General features: G+C 41.9%; 1 protein-coding gene across 1 annotated transcript in view; it reads right to left on the bottom strand.

Annotated features, from left to right (window-relative positions):
* Positions 1-13,246, bottom strand: part of JARID2 (jumonji and AT-rich interaction domain containing 2) — a 297,444-nt gene extending 284,198 nt beyond the window's left edge. Inside the window, exon 1 of the mRNA XM_074272131.1 lies at positions 12,493-13,246. Within this exon, the coding sequence (XP_074128232.1) occupies positions 12,493-12,537 (45 nt within the window). The 5' untranslated portion in view covers positions 12,538-13,246. The remainder of the gene's footprint in view (positions 1-12,492) is intronic.
* Between the last annotated feature and the right edge of the window lie 4,720 nt (positions 13,247-17,966).

Genomic DNA, 17,966 nt, shown 5'->3' with positions numbered 1-17,966 from the left:
ACACACACACACACACACACTGTTACTTGGGACCTTGACCAATACACAAAATATCAGCACCCATGCACAAAAGAACAAAGGCCTAAACCACACCACCTGAATTATTAAAATGCAGTTTAAAAAAATTCACATTTTTGCTGTTGCATAACTCCAAATGCCTTTCAGAAAAGCTCAGGTACATAAGTACCAAAGATGTCAAGGTAAAGTGTAGGGAGAGAAGGAAACCTTAGGAAAGCAAATAGGTTTGGCCCCAGGGAATTGCTAAAGAACACTGGGCAAGGCCAGCTTAGTTATTCTAACTGCACTGGCATTTCAAGTCCATCATTAAATGTCAACTGTCTTCCAACACTTCCAAAGATTAATATATCACCTGAGCTCTATCTGCAAATAACTTTAAAGCATGAAAATGGGCTAGATCCTAAAAAAAATAAAAAATTGCACAAACCCAACCAGAATCAGCCAAGCCTTTAGTTACTCAGTGACTGACAAGGCAGTATGGAAATCATATGGTTCTTGTCTTCTCTCCCTCCCTACTCATTTTCATATTTATTTTGCTGAAAGTTCAGGGAGTTGAGGGGTAGATGGCAAGAGAGAAAAAAGGAAAAAATTTGCTAACTTTGATAAACTTCATTTAAAGAGAATTTACAAATTATAGATTGGTTTACTTTTAGATAACTACACACACTACCCACTTTTTGATGCCACCAATAAATAAATACAAGCTAACTTAAGGAAGAAGAAAACACAATAATAGATGCAAGAAATCAACGAAGTTATGGAATAATCCCAATTCTATGAGGGAAGTGAGATAAATAGTATTATTCCTATTACACAGGAGAAGGGATCAAGCATTTATTAAGCACTTACCAAGTGTCAGACCCTGTGCTAAGCATTTCACAATTATCTTATTTGATAGTATTTCTCAGTTGAGGAAATCTAAAGTTACACTATTAAGTTCTAGGATGAGGAAGTGGAGTTTTGGTCTCCTTACAAAGAAAAGCATGTGTCAAAAGTCCAAGGCATTAATAGACACTATTTTCTGTCCTTTGACAGGAGAAAGAATATTCTTCTAAGTGCCATCTATTGTAATTCGACCAGTAACTAACTTGTATTCCTTTCAACTTATCTAGGCCTTAGTTTTATCTGGGAAATGAAGGGATACAGTGATGGTGGCATTTAGAGTCTCTTTAAGCATAAAACTGATTCTACAGTTTTATCTAAATTAACTCTCATTCTAGGACTTTCCTCTTGGAACATTCAAAATGCTTTGAATGAAGTTAAATTAGACTCAGTTAAATTGACATTTTAAAAAGATGATGCTGCCAAAGTTAATCTATCATTCACTCATCATCAAGAGGGTTCTATTTAGAAACACTTACTTATCAATACCCATCTCTAAGTAACTAGCCAAATGTCCCAGAACAGATGCATTTTCTTAGAGTTGATGGTTATCTTTTCAGAGTTACTCTTTTGGGCAAGTAATCCTACATATATCAGGGCACAGAATTAGCCTGATTCATTAGCAGGCAAAACATCTATCTCAACTGATTCAACTATTAAACTAAACAACTATCAAACTGAATCAAGTCAAATGTCTCTAGATTTGTGTTATTTAGCAAGAGATTGCCCAAATTTGGCTCTTTAATTTCAGTAGCAGTATATGACTTCGAGTCTTATTTACAGAGGGCTAACATTTCAAAATTTTTGTGGTTATCTTACAGTTAAGTATTTACTCACAAAAGATACAGACTTTTCCAAGGTTGAATTTTTATTCTTGTTCCAGTTAAAATGGCCAGAAGCATCAAAGCCCTGCACAAAATTATCCTGTTTTCATTTGGTATATAGTCTTCCTTGTCTTCACTAATAATGTAAGTTCCATCAGGGAAACTCACTGGAGTTTCATTTTTTAATCTGTATCCCCAGTGCCTAGTACCTAGGTGGCAATTAATAAATGCTTCTTTATTCTTTAAAATATCTTAATCCTTCTGAAGTTGACACTGTGAGATTAAAAAAGACAGCCCAGGCCAAAGAGGGTAACAATGTGAGAATTTAAGGAAATCTGGCTTTGATGTTCTGTATGATTCAGTTATTAGAAATATTAGAATGCTGCTTATTTAAAGTCATTTTTGTTGGGGAATGGAAAGAGGGGAGAATACTCTCCTTAGTCTGATGTCTTAGGATACCTCCCCATTTTCTGTCCCCACCCAAAAGAAAAAAATAAATCATCACTGGAAAACTATTGGTTTTAAGAGAGATGGTGTACACCTCATCTGAAGTATGGAGGGGTTTAAAAAAAAAAAAAAAAAGCATGCATGCATTATCTATTAAAGCCTTTCCAGGATTCATGGTAACTAAGAACTGCTGTTCATGATGTTTTCAGTGTTCATTGGCCTTGCTTCCTCTTCATGTGTGGTGAAGCTTGACAGGCCTACAAAATTAGTATTGAAAATCCAAGCTAGAGCTTTTCTCAAGAGAGTGTCCAATAGATGTTAGCTCTGAAGAACCCCTACTTAAGTCTCTCTGGGGAGGAAAGGGAGAGGGGAAAAAAAAAGAGCTCTAACATACTCCCCTTGTAAAATGCAATCTAGTTTTCCCATTACATAATACACTTTGGGCATAATATTCATCCCCTCCCCTTAACACTACTTCATTAGTTCCTCTGAGTAAAAGCACCAGAGAAAACGCCACTCTACCTTAAGACTAAGCGCTGGGTAGGAGATCCAGTATGATTCTTATTCAGTTATCCCTATTTGCTATCCTACTGGTTCATTGATTCAATCCCTATCGAGCTAAACTCTAGATAAATGCAATATGTAGAATAGACAAAACTTGTAAGAAAACTTGGGGGATGAGGAGGAATTTGAATGGGACTCAGACCCACGTGACCCCTGATTGGAAGTACATTCTCTTCAAAGAGTAAGGAAGTTACCAAATGAAGCCAAACACTCAGGACCGTTCTGAAAGGTCCTTATCAACTTAAGATCCATTCAGTTACTAAACTAAAATCACAGAGGACAGAGGCTTATATAGGGAGACCACTTAGAAATCAGGAAAACCTAGACTTAAGTTTCACCTGATAACTCTTGTCTGCATGACCAGGGCCATTCTTGCTGCCTAGCATCAATAGAGTTTTTGTCAAGGACATACAATGACCACACTAGGCCTGGGATCAGGGAGATATCAGACTTTTACTACCTCTGTGACTGAAAAAAGTCATTTTACCTCCCTTTGCCTCTGTTTCCTCAACTGCAAAATGCTGTTATTTAGTTGTTTCAGTTTGTCCAACTTCCATAATCATCTTGGCAAAGATACTAAAAAGGTTTACCATTTTTTTCTCCAGCTCACTTCACAAATAAGGAAACTGAAGGAAACAATGCAAAGTAACTTATCCAGAGTCACATAGCTAGTTTCTGAAGCCATCTTTGAACTGAAGTCTTACTGATTCTGGGCCCACTGAACTACCCAACCATCCTCAATTTCAAAATAAGGAGGATAATGAGGCTGTGGTAAAGATCAACTGAGATAATATTTGTAAAATACTTAGCACAGAGCCTGGCACATAGCAGACCTTTAATAAATGCTTGTTTCCTTCCTCTCTGCAAAACAAATTCCTGCCCAAATAGAATATATATATACTGTCTACTTAAGAGAAAAAGCAGAGGGAGGTAGAAGAGACAGGCATTTCACAAGTATGACACCAGGGAGGACATACTAGAGCCTGAGAGGCAAGTTACAGACAAAAGTCTTCTGGGAAAATCTGAGGAGGCTGACTCCTGTAGGATAAAGCTGAAGCTCTGAATTGCCAGAAAGAAGAAAATCACTTGCCAACATATTGATGTTATATATGAATCTGATTACATATGAAACAATATTCAATCCAAGGGTTTAATACTTTTCACCAGGCAGAAGGTGAGGGGGGAAGTGAAAAGGGAAAAAAGGGGAGAGAAAGAGAAACAAATGAAACTGGAATTTAAAGACCGAATCCTGATCTGACCCCAAGCTAAGTCTGTAACTCTGGATGAGTAACTTCTCTTCCCTAACTCTCCTAATCTGTGAAGGATGAACCAAATAGTCCCTAAAAACATTTCAGCAGCTTTCTATTAACTTCAGCATCAAATAAAAAAAAAACTTCAGGTTGATAGAAATCCAAAGGTCCATAAATCTTCCTCCTTTACTAAGACAATGATACTAAGACTAAGGCTTCCACACAAACCAGATACTAAAGCTGACCTTTATAACCTTTTCACCTTTACGTATTCAGGAAGTTCATTTTAACTTGATTTCACCCAAATAGGAATAGGAAAGTGTTGAATGAGAAGGGAGCTTGAGATCTGAACCTTAAACTCAGAGTTCTAGCCTAAGATGAAAATTGATTAAGAGGGTTATTTGAATTGAGAAAGTCCAGGACCACGCAGAAACTCAAGACTATTTTAAATGAGACTGATTTTTGTGGAACCTTATACCAAATTTATTCAGCTGTAAAATTAGAGATAGGACTAGATATTTCCAGATTTAAGGTCTATGAAGCTAACCTATGACCTCCCAAACCTACTGCAGAACAAACCTACTCCCAGTGGTAATGGGCATTGGGAACTGGGGAAAGATGCCTAGAAAATCTGGATTGAAAGTGGAAGGCCAGATTGGCAGTGGTCATCTTAGAAAGCTAAAACCTTCTCTTTTCCCATAGGGAAATGTGGAGGAGGCAGTAAGTTCCCAGATGCATGTTCTCAATTTAAGGTGCCTCCCCAATTTGGGCAGCTGGCTAACGTCTTCTTAGCCAGGGGGTCAGCAAGTACCAGCATACATACCAGAAGATGGCAGCCTCTCTACCACCTCTGATACAGTGGGAAGAGTTTGGAAACTTGGAGGAACCAAGTCATTCTTCTATGAACAACCAAAGGAAACTGCTGTTGAAGATCCCAAAACCAAAATCCCAATTCTAAAAAGGTTCTGTTAAACAGCTGAGCCAGTAAGAAGACGACAAGGGGGTGATATGATCCCATTGGCTCATCCTAAAGAATTGACTACAAGGCTGTATCCAGCTGTCATTACTCAGTGACCCTGGACAAGTCACTTCACTTCTGACACTAGTCTTCTTCATGTATAAAATAGAAACAATACATTCCTTGTGTCACCTACTTTAACAGAGCTGACAAGAGGAAATCACTTACTTAAGGAGTAACTCCAATGTTATATATCACTTTATAAACATTAAGATTCTTTCCTCCCACAACTCCTGTGAAGCAACTGCTATAAAGAGTTAATTCCTTTCATTAATAATAAGCCTCATACTTTTTTGAAGGAATAAGTGACTAGCTATCAGGATCACAGCTTTAGAGCAGGAAGGAGGGAATTTAAGAGATTAGTATAATCCCCTCAGTTTACAGATAGGAAAATTGAGTCTCATCAAGTTTACATAATTTAGGTAAGGATAAGGACAGCTAGGTAGTAAAGTGGATAAAGTTCCTGGACTCAGGAGGACTTGCCTTCAAATTCACCTCAGACACTAGCCCAGTGACATCAAGTAAGTCATTTAACCCTATTTGTCCCAATTCCTCATCTGAAAATAAACTGGGAGAAGGAATTTGCAAAGAAAACCCCAATGAGTCACAAAGATTTGGAGATGACTAATTGACCAAACAGCACAGAAATATAGGAAGTAGCAAAATCACATATGATTTTAGGTTTTTTGATTCCAAATTCATTTCCCAGAAAGGAAAGCAATACCATCTCAATAAAAAGTTAGCAGTACCAATCGGTACAGAGTTTGGAAGTTAGGAGATTTGGGTCTTCGGCCTTGTTTGGTCACTAACTGTGATCAACTGCTTGATACAAAGCCCTTCATAATTTATCCCCATAAAGTTTTTTTTTTTCTTTTCAGTCTTCCTATGTTTGACACAAACTACCTATACCATAGACTCCTCAAATCCAGAGACAATGACCTGGCTGTTCCAAGAGTAAGATATTCCAATCCCAAGGCTCTGGGCACTGTGTCTCCAGCTTTTTCCCGTGCCTGGAATGTGATCCCTCATCCTAGCTTCCCTGGCTTCTTTTAAAAAGGAAATCCTTCTAAAGGAAGTTTTTATCAGCCCCTCTTAATTCTAGTGCCTCCCCATTGCTCAGGATTTCCTTTCTATTCCACATATAGCTTGTTGGGTTACCCATTAGAAGCTCCCAAACAACAGAGTGTCTTGTGCCCTTCTTTGGATGCTTAGGGTCTAGAACATGCAGAACACATGGCAGATGCTCAGTAAATGTTTACTTGAGCTCTCTGATCTCCAAATTTCCTCTTCTACAAAATGAGAGTACTGAACTAATCTTTAAGACTTTTTTCAATTCAAAAATGTTTTAAGTCAAGCCACAGTTTTTCTTTCATCAAGGGCTAGGACTCTCGAAAGTTAATATAGAAAAGTAGTAAGAAAGGCAAATAAAACTGAACATAATTCTGACTGGGGGAGGAATAAGTTTACCTTTTACCTTCCCACCTCTTCTATAAAGCCACTTAGATTCTGCTCCCATTTCCAGACAATGAGGTAGGCCAGGGACCAATGAGCCCCTTTGCAATCAGGTGCTAGCTATGGGCCCTTTCTGAGAATTCGGTTTTAATAGGATGACGAATATAGTTATAAAAAATATTAAAGATAAACCAGGATTAATGGACTCCAGGTTCATAACCCCTGGCATAGGTATTATCTTCTTCTGGTACAAATCAAGAACTCACAACTACAATTCACACTCAGAACTGCACTGGCTGATAAAGAACTTTCATCACTTGCCCATGATCAAATATGGTTAGATGTCAGACAGGCCTTGAAACCAAGTCTTAACTCCAAGGCTCTATACCTCATTGCCGAGATACACCTTAGTAGGCAGGTTTCATCAATTATAAGAAGATAAAACAATTAAATCAGCAGGTTAGGTTTTCTGAACTTGAGCTAGCTCGTAAGTGCCAGGGGCAAACTATCATCAATATACCTGTTACAACTTGAATATATTGAATTTAGACCACTCCAGTAGATCAGGGAACCAGGCTCACCTCCTTGTCCCAAGGAGGCAATTCAATTAAGCCTTTTGTGACATGCCCATACAAAATACATTTTTCCCTTATCTGATCAGAGCTGAAGAAATCTAACCAAGTTTTAAAACTGTAGAATTTGCTGGCAGCAGAAGATGTTTCAGAATCTCCTGGGAGGTTATAACCTAAAGAGTCAGGACAAAATATACATATAGGAGGAAAAAAAATATAGAAACGAGGGCAATGCTGATTATACTTTACAATGATAAATATCTAGCCTAAAGGCCAGAGAGGGTCACATGAGAAGTTGCAATTTGCTTGAGTTAAGGGAGCAGTAAAATGGGAGCAGGAAAGGCATGTAGAGTTGTTTGGGGGAAATGCTGTTAAGAAATTATGCTCATTTCAGAAGAGATTATTAACCACAAAAGTCTGGCTCTTCGGTATTTAAACACACATTATGCTTCCTAACTATAACAAAGTGGACCCCCAATCAATCAATAAATATTTAAGCAACTCCTATTTTCAAATTTCAAAAGGAAATTACCAGTATTTCTGCTCTATCAAAAAACAACCCAGCTTTAATCTTGGAGACAATCAACCTCAAAGAATACCTGCATGATCATTCATTCGTATAGAAACAAGTGTCTCCATCCACCCACCTCTGGTTCCACTACAAGCTACTTAGTTTGTATAAACTGAGTTTGCCGGCCGTATTGGGGCTAAATAAAGCTTGACTTCCACAGAGCACCCACAGGATTAAAACTATGCAACTAAGAAATTCTAAGGTTTCATTTTCTGAATTATCAGTAAATCAGGTGATTTTAAGCAGACCTTTTAAATAATTTTTGCTTCAGGAAAAAAAGTGTTCCCTTATTATATTTAAGGAACTACAAACACAGTAATGTGTAAATTTACCTTGTTTTACTGACTCTCCCTCATTCTTTTTCCAAGTAACTGGTCAGCCGTCCACTTCAGACAGGTCAAGGATAAACCACAGTCTGAATATGGATTTTTCTCTTTTTAAATGTTTTATTTAATAACTGTATAAATATGTATACATATATTGTACTTAACTTATACTTTAACATATGTAGCATGTATTGGTCAACCTGCCATCTGAGGGAGAGGGTGGAGAGGAGGGGAAAAGTTGGAACAAAAGGTTTTGCAATTGTCAATGCTGAAAAATTGCCCATGCATATCTGGTAAATAAAAAGCTATAATAAAAAAGTCTTTTTTAAGAACATGTAATATAAAGAAAACCTGTCTTATTTTATATGTAAAATATGTAAAAATAAAGAAATACAGTTAAGTCCTACTCTCCAAAAGAGCATTCTGGAAGTGGAAAACTGAAAAAAATCTTTAGGAAAAGGAGTACACCAGGGTTAACACTGATGTTATTCCTAAAATACTAAGACAGTTAACCACCCAGAAATGCAGTGGTTATTGGTTTAACACTTTGTGTGGGTCTAACTTTGGAGGTCTCATTACTACTCTTAATCAATTATCAGGCTTGTGTAAAGGCTGTAGAGGTCTGTTTTAATATTACATTCTTGAGGTTTTTTCCAATTGCTTTTTACTGCTGCAAAACATCATTTTCCTTTGATTTCAGTAGTGCACTTTAGACTTTTCACATCCAAATATTCACGTCTTTCTGGAGAGTAGATCTAGCAGAAAGATCATACATAGCCAAGAAAAGGCAAAGGCCTTAGAAACGTACAGTCACAAGTTGATTGTACCTCATTTTTCCCCATCTGGAAACTGGGTGAAAGAAGCAAATATAACCTGACAAGGCCCAATGGAAGAAATGGATTTAAAGTCAGGATGTTTCTTTCTTTAGCTATAGGCTTGCTGTACGCTGATTACTGTCCCTGGACAAATCTCAAACTCTGGACCACTTTTCCTCACTAGCGAACTGGAGATGCCGAAAGCGTGTCACTGAATGGTGGTGTAAGGAATCAAGTTTTTGTTGCATACATGTGACTATTATTATCCTCACTAAACAGAAGAGGATCAGAGGGCTTGCTCTCAGGTGGACTCAAGAAGACAGAAAGCAACAACAAATCTGACTGCCCAAGTCAAAGACGAGCTGATGTAGACATTAACTTGGCGCCCTTTCTTGTAAGAAGGAAGCATTATCCTACTGTGACAGAAGCGCTCACAGCTCATTCTGAGGAAGAAGCATTCGGACACAGGATAGCTTTAAAGGCAGGAGACGCTAAGATGGACGGAGGCAACTTTTTGGATCAGGAACTGTGCGCCACAAACCCTACCAAGCCAGCTGAGGAGCAGGAACTGCCTAGACAGCAACTGCTCAACCTTTTCCAGCCGTCCAAGGGGTGAGGGCGTTGGGAAGCCAATGCTTCCAGCTGAGCCGCATCGGGAGCTGTGCCCAGCCCGATCAAAACTGCATGGTCTGGGCTTCCCGTGCGCTTCTCAAGGCTGTGTGCGCCAACACGAAATATTACACATCCTTTGCCCAGGTGTCCATCCACAACTGTCACCCCCCCAATTTGTGCAGCCATCCGGGCCAAGCAGCTGAACCAAGGAGCAAATGGGCAGACATAAGAAAGCCAGTTCTGCCCCGGTCCCAGACCCAATCATGTGGACCTCTCCATTAGGGACAAAAAAAAGATACTGTGTCGTTCCCTTCTCCCGTCCCCCCAACCCCCCGGCACACAGTAATTTAACTGTGATAAGGGTGACTGCACCCACTGCCTGGAAGTTCTAGAAAACGGCCCCTCACCAGCCCAATAGCACACCCCAGAAACAAGGTCTGTAACCCAGCGCAGACAAAAAAAATCTCATTGGGCGGAAGTTTCCATTCTTTTTTTTTTTTTTTTTTTTTAAACAAACCGGTAATGGAACAGAACTACCATAATAAGTATAATCCATCAGGGGGCCTGGGATGGAAAGAAGTACTACAGTTCTGCAGGAAGGAGGAGTCTCTTCCTTTCTCCCTCCCCCCCACCTCCCTCAGTTGGAGAGACTGAAAGGTCCAGGATGTAGGCCGCCGGGTCAGCGGCTCTCCAGGTGCCCTCACCTGGTGAGACTCACACACTAGGTGCTATACCGGGTTTCGGAGAGGATGGCAGAAGAGCAGCCCTCCCGCCGCCCCCCGACACACGCCCACGGCGAGCGAGGCGGCGGCGCGCACACAACAGCAGTCGTCACCGCCCCCTGGCCGCGCGTACCTCCATTCTGCTCTCGTCTCCACCCCACACCCCGGCACCCCCGCTCCCAGTCCGGCCCACGACGCTCCTAGAACCTCCCGCCTTACTTTTTAACGTCACCGAGGAGGAGGGAGGGAAAGATTCCACCCAAGCCCTTCCCTTTGTGACGTCACAATGACAGCAGAACGCGGCCCAGGCCGGGAGTGTTCACGATTCGGGAGGAGGAAGGAGTGGAGTTGGGGGGGAGGACGGAGAGGCAAAGAAGGGGGGGAAGAAGGGGGGGCACCCGCACTGACGTTTCGCCGGCTTTAACCTGTTGCTCGCTAGCATGTTTATACGACGGTCTAGAGGCCGAGCAGCGAGCGAGGTCCGGCGGCCGCCCGCAGCCCAAGGGCAGGGGCAGCCGCCACGGCCGCCACCGTGGGCCACAGCCGCCATGCTCGAATCTGCGTGCGTGTCGGTTACTCGCTGCAGTTGTGCGTGAGCGCAGCCCCCTCCCCCAATCCGCATCCGTCCCCCTCCCCCACCCTCGACCCCTCCTCCCCACGAGAAATCGTGCACGCGGCGGCGCGCTCGCACGCCGTCAAATCGTCGGCTCCTACTTTCCACTCCCTTCCCCCCCCCACCCCCGGCCTTCCACCCGGGAAAGAGCCGGAGCCTCCCCACGGGCCGGAAATCTGCCCCCTATAGGCAGTACACAGAAACCTTTCCTTCTAGAGCCATACGCCCTCTCCGTTCCCCTCCAGACCTTCTCCCACGGAGGACCACGGAAGCCCAGGAGATCCAGGCACGCAGAGGGGCACACGAGAGCATTAACTCCGGCCCGGCCACCAGGTTATCGAAAAGCCGTCTGGACATCACAAGAGTGCTACATTGTTCACAGTCAAACAAAAAAAACATCCAAAGGAACTTAGCAAGGGGTAGTTGAGGTGTTTTTTTCTCCTTTTTTTCTTCTTCCCTATCTTCTAAGTTCTCCCCAATTTCATTTGCTTTGTAAATGCATCCAAGACTAGCAAAATCCATGGATGCGTGGAGACGGTTCCAGACAAGGCTGAGCCTCCAAGCAGTTTTATATAGCAAGAGTTTTAAACTATAGTCTTCTCCCTCCTACCCAGTCCTCTGCAATGCGGATGTATTTTTAATTCGTAAATTCTTTAGAGAACAGCTTTAAGTTGCACTTGATTATCCAACCTCGTACTCCCAGCACAGTTAAAGAGTTTAACTCCTTAGAAGTCATCCGGCTTTTCCATGAAGTGAAGTCCCTTTTTTAAAAGGCAGTGTCCCGAAGGTCACCTCACACACACCGAGAAAAAAGAAAATGGAAACACAAATTTGGCGTCTCCATCTAAAACTTTCTTATAACGCTGCATCACTTGGAATGCTGATGTGGTCTTTTAAAAATGGGTCCTCTCGTTTTAAGCATGCAGATAAATCACCAATCGCTCCGGTGCATATTTGGCTAATCTCTAGGTCTCCCTTCTTCCCTCCCTTCCCCCCCAACTTAAAAAAAAGCCACCACACACAAAAACAAAAACACTGCTCATGCCAATCAAAATGTAGCTCTACCAACAAAATATTTAACTATTCCCACACATAAATCTTTGAAGATTACCCAATTACGGAAGCCCAGTTAAAATAGTGAAATTATGTAGTTACATACATCCACATGCACACACTTACAAGCAGTAAGGCTTACATATTTCCCCTTAAAACTGGGAATCATGAATTTTTAAACAAAACTAATCCATTGCCCCATTATTAAAGTCAATCCCAACAAATGCATTCACCGTAACATGAATCCCAACTGGTTTCTATTGCGAACCAGATAAGCAAAACGACCACATACATTAAATTTGATGTGGCAGTGCAAGGAACAAGATCGCCATAATCGGACACTCGGATTTCAACTTAAAGGGCTTACAACACAGTTCAGTTTTTTAAAAAATAATAAAATAGTTCATTTGTATGCAAACTGCAATAGACAAATCCGCTTGAGAATGCAGTTTAGTTACATTACTGCAACCCCCTGAAGCAACACCGAAATGCTTTGCCTTTCATCTAAAACTAGATTCTGATTGTGTCATTTGAGGTCAATTTATTCACCGGGGGTATCTCTACCCCAATGTGTTTTTGTAACCAGACTGGACAAGACTTTGCTGGAAAAACCCCTCTCTCAAAAAAGAAAGAAGCAGCCTTTATCGGACCCTGAATTTAAAACCTTTCAGCAGCAGAATTATCTATAAACTTGACATTCACAACCATTGCTTAAAACTGCAAGTCAAAGGATGTGTGGTTAAGAACACTTACGTATTTCTTCTGAATGATATTCCTCTTGGGTCTTTCCTTGCTCATTCTGAGATCCAAATGCTGATTGCAAAAGGGGACAATTGCTTCATGAATTTAAGCCGTCAGAAATTTGCAAAAAAATATCCTGGTGGTTTTTATTGTTGTTGGTGATGGTTGTAATCCGACTTTTCTTCCTCTTCCCCCAAAGCCAGATTCGCCTCTAAATAAATCCGAAATTGGGAAGAAAAAAAAAAGCCAAAGACGAAGCAGACAAAAAAAATTTCACTTTAGTAAAACACTCATAATGGAAAATTTCCCCCGAAACACACATACACACACAAAAAAAAAAAAAACCGACGCCCTTCACTCCCCCTTTTTTCCTCCAAAAACTACATCAGCAAAACGTGAAGGTCCTTAGTGTCTGATCTGTAGTTACATCTTGGAAAAGGAAAAGGAAAGATAAATAAAAATGTTGGAAGTCACGTTTATGCTGCAGCAGCAGTGAGACCAGAAGAGTCAACTCCAGCAGCGGCGGCGGCAGAGGCAGCAGCAGCCCCACAGCAAGGGCTGCACCGCGTCTCTTTTTTCCAAGCACCCTAACCAATGAGAGTCGGTCTCCAGCCCAACTTTAAATGGACTCTGCTTTTATACAAGTTAGGGATCCTCAGGCAATTGCCCACCGGCACCCCAGCCGAAAACTTCTCCAGCAAGACTACGAAACACACGTCATCCACAGCACTGAAAGCCTCCTGAGGAAAACAGAAGAGACCCCCGACACTGCAGCCCAGAGGTCGGTGGGAACTCTACAAGTAGCTTCTAAACAATCTGCAAGGCGCTTCTCCGGCACCGAACCCAGGTGTGTAATTGAAAGATACTCCCTCGCTCACTGCATGGCACGCTCTGTCGCTCCACCTCCCCCCCTCCACTCCCCTTCTCTCCCCTCCCCTTCCCCAGCTTGTCTCCCGGACTGCAAAGCTCAACCTAGAGCCGCTGCTACGGCTCTTGCATCTACCTGCAGCCGGGCAGCCCACAGCGCGTGCACAGAGCCCCCCGCCCCAGGGGAGAGCCGCTTGTTACCGGGGCGCATTAGAATTGTCCCCTTGATCTCCTGGAAGTTGTAGTCCCCCGACTACAAAATGGCTATGGCCGTGGGGGTAGAGAACTACAACTCCCAGCTTGCTTCGCGCGTCACCCCCACACTCGTCTCTTTCGCCCTCCCTTCCCCCTTCTCTCCTCTTTCCCCCCTCCCTCTCCTCCCCGCAACCCTTGCCAACAAACGCTTGGACGTGTCCCGCGTGCGACAGCTCCCGAGGCTGGCTTCGGATTGGACCGAAGAGCGTGTGGTCCGCGAGCGAGGAACTCCCCACTCTCCACTCAGCACCCCCACCCCCGTCCCCTTTCCTCTCACACGCGATGGCTTTCCTTCCTCCCCCTCCCCATGGCCCTACCCCCACCTCGAGGCGCGAGGCGCCGCCTGTAGAACTCGAGGAATCGTGCCGCCCGGCCCGGCGCACCTGGCCTGTAGCCGGGGAGAGCCACAGAAGAAGGCAGGGCTCACCCCTCTCTCCTTGGAAAGACCCGCAGAGCGTGGGGGGGAGGGAGCCTTGGGAGCCCGTACCGGGGTGGGGAAACTGGGCCAGGCACCGGGAGGAATCCTCGCTACAAACTAGTTGATCGGCGGCGCCTGCTGCTTCTGCTCTGCAAGCTGGTGTCACCCCAGGACACCGTACGCGGCTTATTTGTGCAGAACTTGGTCAGAATGTGTCTCCAAGGTAGCCTAAGGTCACCTCGTCCTTTTCCAACCTCCCCATCGTCCCCGAGCCCCGCACCCTGCCTCGCTGCACACACCACACACACCCGTGGCCTGCAAATGCAAGCACGGAGTCGCTGAGTTCCCAGGCGATGTGGTTGCCATAATAACCCATTTAAATCCCGGCTCCCCGCTCGTGCATCCCTGGCGTTTCCCAGGGGCATCTTATGGAAGGTGGGAACGCTTTCCCCTGGATACTGACGGTGACGGTGGGGGAAAGGTTCTAGGGAGTTGGGGCAAAGCAAAAACGCTCCTGGCTTCCTGGGAAGATTACGGATCTTCGGCTTAAAAGGGCTGACGTGTATTTGTGCTCTTAATTGGCCCGTTCGTTTCTGATCTGTGCATGAAACGAAAGCTCCGAAGCCAGCAGTCAATGGGAACATGGAGCCCCAATAAGCACGAGGCATGCCCGAATATCTCCGGCAAAGAGGACTTCCTCCACGCTTCTGCTCGCCTCCTGCATCTCGGCCGCTAACTGGGGCCGGGCTCTGCGTTACCAGCACATTTAGACTTCTTTAACAAGTTTGTCAAGGACCAGATGTCCGTCTGCATTGTTTAACTTTGTTGTAGCTGCAATCTTGGATGAACAATATTTTAAAATCTCTAAGGCGAAGGGAAAAAACTCTAGGGGAAAATGTTTTCTACATAATAAGTGAGAGGTGATAATGTCTTTTCTCTCAACTTCCCAAATTTCACCTTTTTTCCTCCAGTTTGAATATAGACTTTAAAGACAGAGTTTAGGGACCTGGGGAATATTTGAACACATTAAATTGAGATTTTTATAATTTAAAAAAAATTTTTTTGGTTCAGAGATTTCAAAAAAAGATAAATTAGTCCAAATCAGAAACGATTATTATATTTACATTTCCACATAATTCTGCTAATTTATGATATCACACATGTAAGTAGTTGTGTCCATTTATTCAGATGATATGCCTTCTCTGAGATTCTTCTTCGTGGTCCCGTAGGTTCTCCACAGAAGATCTTACGCTTTGTGGGTAGTAATACAGCACCCGGGCAGTCTGTCTGATATTCTTTAGTCTGGGCTCATGACTAACCCACCTTCTTTCCCGACTATACATTTTCTCTGTATCATGCTGCTGCCCCCTTCTTGAATGTGGTTCATCATTGAAAATAATCTTCAGTACCACTACACACCTGCTAAGATGACAGGAACAAATAATGATGAATGTTGGAGGGGATGTGGGAAAACTGGGACACTGATGCATTGTTGGTGGAGTTGTGAAAGAATCCAGCCATTCTGGAGAGCAATTTGAAATTATGCCCAAAAAGTTATCAAACTGTGCATACCCTTTGATCCAGCAGTGCTCCTACTGGGCTTATATCCCAAAGAAATACTAAAGAGCGGAAAGGGACCTGTATGTGCCAAAATGTTTGTGGCAGCCCTTTTTGTACTGGCTAGAAACTGGAAGTTGAATGGATGTCCATCAGTTGGAGAATGGTTGGGTAAATTGTGGTATATGAAGGTTATGGAATGTTATTGCTCTGTAAGAAATGACCAGCAGGAGGAATACAGAGAGGCTTGGAGAGACTTACATCAACTGATGCTGAGTGAAACGAGCAGAACCAGAAGATCACTGTACACTTCAACAACAATACTGTATGAGGATGTATTCTGATGGAAGTGCATATCTTCAACATAAAGAAGATCCAACTCACTTCCAGTTGATCAATGATGGACAGAGGTAGCTACACCCAGAGAAGAAACACTGGGAAGTGAATGTAAATTGTTAGCACTAATATCTGTCTGCCCAGGTTACATGTACCTTCGGAATCTAATGCTTATTGTGCAACAAGAAAATGGTATTTACACACATGTATTGTATCTAGGTTATATTGTAACACATGTAAAATGTATGGGATTGCCTGTCATCGGGGGGGAGGGAGTAGAGGGAGGGGGGGGGATAATTTGGAAAAATGAATACAAGGGATAATATTATAAAAAATATTAAAAAAAAAAAAAAAAAGAAAAGAAAAAGAAAAGAATCTTAAGATTGCTGGTCTCCTGAAGGCTATTAGCCTGGTAGATGATGAAACGTTTGGCCACAAAAGGCCTAACACGGTAATCCTATTCTGTGACTGTGAGGTAAATTTTAAAGATTTGGAATCATAGTATTTTAAACTGGAAACTGACTTTCAAGATCACATGGTTCACCTCCCCATCCATTTTACAGATCAGAAAATCAAGGTTCCATCAGAGAGGCCTGTTTCATTTTAGAAAAAGCAAATCCTACAACTTGTGTGTGTGTGTGTTATTGCTGTTGTTATTTTTCATTGTGATCATTGTATTTCAATAAAGCTATTCTTTTGTAATCCTATTTGATTTTATGATTTTCAAAATGTCTTTCTGAGGAGTAAATTAATCTTCACTGGACTGCCAAAAGGGTCCATGAAACAGTAAATTTAAGAACAATTAAGTCCCAGAAGTGGCAGAAAGACAAACTATCTTCCTGACTTCAAACCCAAAACTGTATGGACTCCAAAACATTGCCTCTTGTTTTCACATTATATTCCTGTTAATGACCACTATTTATTGTAATAATCTGTGGGATATCCTCCTAACTTGTCTCTTCCCATGTAATCCCTCTTCCACTCATTTATCAAAGTCATTTTCCTAAAGTCTCCATCTGACCACATCATTTATCCACTAACCTCTTACTGCTCTCTGTTACCTTCACGATCAAATATAAAAACCTGTTTGGCTCTTCAGCACTTCACAATGTGGCTCCTTCCTCCATTTACAATCTTATTATACTTAATTTCCCTCCATGTATTCTACAATCCATTGGCATTGCCTTCTGGCTATACTTGAACAAGGCCTTCCTTATCCCTACCCCTTTGCTTTCCCTGTGCCTGGAATGCTCCTCCCTCACCTCCTATCTTCCTGCACTTAAATTAGTTCCAGTCCTACCTTTTTCAAGAGGCTTGTTGTAGTTTCCATTAATACTAGTGTCTTTTTACTCAGATCACTTGCAGTTTACTATATATGTGTATGTATTATGTATAACACATAAACATTTTATCATGTGTGTATTTGTCTGAATATTATATATACCTGCACATTACATTATATGTATACATTGATATATGTGTTGTGTATTTTCTTGTACGTCATCACATGTTGTATATACATATCTATTTTATGTCTTGTATTTTCTGGTTCCTTGTATGTAGTTGTGTGCATGCTGTACTTACATATATTGTTTGTACATGAATATTTTGTGTTATATATACACATGCATGTGTGTGCACAATTGTTTTCATGTTATATATATATATATATAGTTTTGTGTATGAAGGTGTTTGTGTTACACATACATATATATCTACTGATATCCCATAATATACATATTCATTTGTATGTTGTGTTTGTATTTTATGTGTGTATAGATAGCTTATTTGTAAGTAGTAGTTTGTATTGTATATAATCATCTATATGTGTATAGAAATCTTATGTGTACATAAATTGTGTGTTATAAACACATATATGGATTTGAATATGGATGTCTTATATACAGTTGTTTACATGTGTCTCCCATTAGAATAGGAACTTCTTAAGGGCAGAGACTTGTTTTTCCATGTATTTGTATCACAAGCATTAGTACAGTACCTGCCGCATAATAAGCACTTAATAAATTCTTCTTGACTTGATCTGGCTATATGG

The sequence above is a fragment of the Sminthopsis crassicaudata genome, chromosome 1 (assembly GCF_048593235.1).
Source record: "Sminthopsis crassicaudata isolate SCR6 chromosome 1, ASM4859323v1, whole genome shotgun sequence".
NCBI lineage: Eukaryota > Metazoa > Chordata > Mammalia > Dasyuromorphia > Dasyuridae > Sminthopsis > Sminthopsis crassicaudata.
This window is presented reverse-complemented; position numbering and strand designations above follow the sequence as displayed.